The sequence below is a fragment of the Trichechus manatus genome, unplaced genomic scaffold (assembly GCF_000243295.1).
Source record: "Trichechus manatus latirostris isolate Lorelei unplaced genomic scaffold, TriManLat1.0 scaffold00028, whole genome shotgun sequence".
Lineage (NCBI taxonomy): Eukaryota > Metazoa > Chordata > Mammalia > Sirenia > Trichechidae > Trichechus > Trichechus manatus.
Genome location: NW_004443964.1, coordinates 8,886,532 through 8,888,128, shown reverse-complemented (window position 1 = coordinate 8,888,128; position 1,597 = coordinate 8,886,532). Strand labels below are relative to the sequence as shown.

The following is a 1,597-nucleotide window of genomic DNA, read 5'->3' as shown; positions in this document are numbered from 1 at the left end:
CTACTCTGTCACATGAGGTTGCTATGAGTCAGAATCGACTTGGCAATACCCAGCAACAACTACTACTAAAATCATCGTCTGAGGCCTGTGTCTGTCAGTGTGCTGAACAAATCACAATGACCGCATTTAATCCTCATACAGCCCTAAGGAAGGGGTGTTATCATCGTCTCCATTCACGTGGGGGGACTGAGTTTTCTCTTTTTGTTTTGAGCTCGTTTCTGGTTCCTGGGAAGCTAGCACAGTGCACAGAGTCGGTGCTCAGTCAATATTGATTGAATGAACGAAGCTCTGACAGAGCAAGGAACGCATCCAGGGAGGCGGCAAGTGGCAGAGCCAGGATTTCCACCCAAGTCCGCCTGAGTCCCACGACATATTCTACTGGGTGCAGGACAGCCCCAGGAGACATGTCCCAGCACTAGATGCCCATTAGAACCACAGCTTGGCAGTGAGAAGCGGCTTCTCGATTTTTCTGATGGCACCACAGCTATGCCCAGGTGTTCCTGAGCTTGAAACAACCCGGATTTACTTAGAACCAGTCTCCCCGAGGATGGGCCCTGCACTGGGTCACAGACCAGGCAGTGCCCATACCCTGGCCTGTGCATGGCCTCGTGCCCTCGGCCTTTATTATGTGTCCTCTGCTTGACTTGAGCCAATGACTTCAGAACCAAAGGGAGGACTCTCGCCTGCTCCCTCCCTTGTCTTCCCCCTCCCCAGTTCCCCGTCATCCCTCAGAGAGTCTCGAGGCTTCCCCACGGGGCAAGCAGAGGCCTCGGTACCTTGTAGCCTTGGTTGATGCCGTTGATGAACTGGGGGCTGGGGGCGTTCCAGGTGAAGCGGATGGCCGTGGAATTGGTGGCTTCTGCATGCACGTTGCCCGGAGGGACGGTGGGCACTGGAGGTGATCAGAGAGATGGGCCGGGTTGGGGGCCATGTGAGTCTCTTTTGCACGGTCAAGTGGAGAAAGCACAGGGGTGGGAGTCTACAGCCCCGGGCTCTGCTCCGCCAGCCCCTCTCCTCCCTCCTGGGTAGACTTAAGACGCCCCCTTACTCTCTCTGGATCAGTTTGGGTTTAATAAAACTGGCCTGACCCACTTTAAGGGTAATGATAAATAAATGTGATGGGCACCATGTTCCAGGGTGGTTTTTAGGTATAATGCTAAACGTTTCATGATCCAGTTAATGTGAAACTTCCCAGAAGGTCCCCTGCATCCCTGAAGCCTCTGTCCTTTGCGATGTCCACCCCAACCTTCCCTTTGTCTTCCTCCCACCCTAGGGGGTAGTGGGCACAGGATGGCGATTCCAGCCCCAGAGTGCAATAGTGAGGGTCTGGTGAAAAACAGACGATGTGGGCTGAGGCTCTCAGGATCCAACAGGTACAGGACCCAACAGGTACAGGATCCACAGGTACAGGACCCAATAGGTACATGACCCAATAGTACAGGACCTACAGGTCGTATAAGACCCACAGTTACAGGATTCGACAGGTATGGGACCCAATAGGTACAGGATCAGACAGGTACAGGACTCACAGGTATGGGACCTGACAGGTATAGGACCCACAGGTACTGGGCCTGACAGGTACAGGACCCACAGATAC

At 53.9% G+C, this 1,597-nt stretch overlaps 1 protein-coding gene across 1 annotated transcript in view; it reads right to left on the bottom strand.

The window, feature by feature from the left end:
* Positions 1–1,597, bottom strand: part of LOC101358658 (protein sidekick-2) — a 173,934-nt gene that overhangs the window by 76,558 nt on the left and 95,779 nt on the right. The window contains exon 19 of the mRNA XM_023729433.1: positions 777–892. Coding sequence (XP_023585201.1) covers positions 777–892 — 116 coding nt within the window. The remainder of the gene's footprint in view (positions 1–776; positions 893–1,597) is intronic.